The sequence below is a fragment of the Lipotes vexillifer genome, unplaced genomic scaffold (genome assembly GCF_000442215.2).
Source record: "Lipotes vexillifer unplaced genomic scaffold, Lipotes_vexillifer_v1.1 scaffold402, whole genome shotgun sequence".
NCBI classification, from domain to species: domain Eukaryota; kingdom Metazoa; phylum Chordata; class Mammalia; order Artiodactyla; family Lipotidae; genus Lipotes; species Lipotes vexillifer.
Window position 1 is genome coordinate 125,715 of NW_006798409.1, and position 533 is coordinate 126,247.

General features: G+C 37.5%; 1 protein-coding gene across 1 annotated transcript in view; it reads left to right on the plus strand.

Annotated features, from left to right (window-relative positions):
- The window catches only part of DSCAM (DS cell adhesion molecule), a gene marked incomplete at its 5' end in the record, with an annotated part of 155,192 nt that overhangs the window by 91,447 nt on the left and 63,212 nt on the right, over nt 1–533 (plus strand). The window contains one exon of the mRNA XM_007470501.1: nt 63–226. Within this exon, the coding sequence (XP_007470563.1) occupies nt 63–226 (164 nt within the window). The remainder of the gene's footprint in view (nt 1–62; nt 227–533) is intronic.

Genomic DNA, 533 nt, shown 5'->3' on the forward strand with positions numbered 1-533 from the left:
CAGCCTCAGCTAACTTGGATTGTAATTTCTTTAATCTGCGCCTTTTTCTTCCCGTGAGGTAGTAACGGGACACCCAGCCTCGTAACGGTTGATGGGCGGAGAAGCGTCTTCAGCAACGGCAGCTTCGTCATCCGGACGGTGAAGGCGGAAGATTCCGGCTATTACAGTTGCATCGCCAATAACAACTGGGGATCAGATGAAATTATTCTAAACTTACAAGTACAAGGTACCACGTTTTGGGACTCCTTCTGATGCTTCTTTTTGTATGTATGCCTGTGTGCAAAGAGTGAACAAATTTAAAAATCAGCCTTTAGAAAGAGCTAATTGCTACTTTCATATTACGAAAACTTGGATGTTCATTTTGGAGAATATAATTAAACAAATCAAAGTAAATAAAAAGCATTCATAACCTGAGAGATAACACTGTTTACATTTTTTCACATAGGGAGCCTAGTCTCATTTGTCTTTAGGTGTGCATTGCTGAAAAAGCCCTTTTTTTTTTTTTTTTTTTTTTTTTTTTTTTTTTTTTTTTT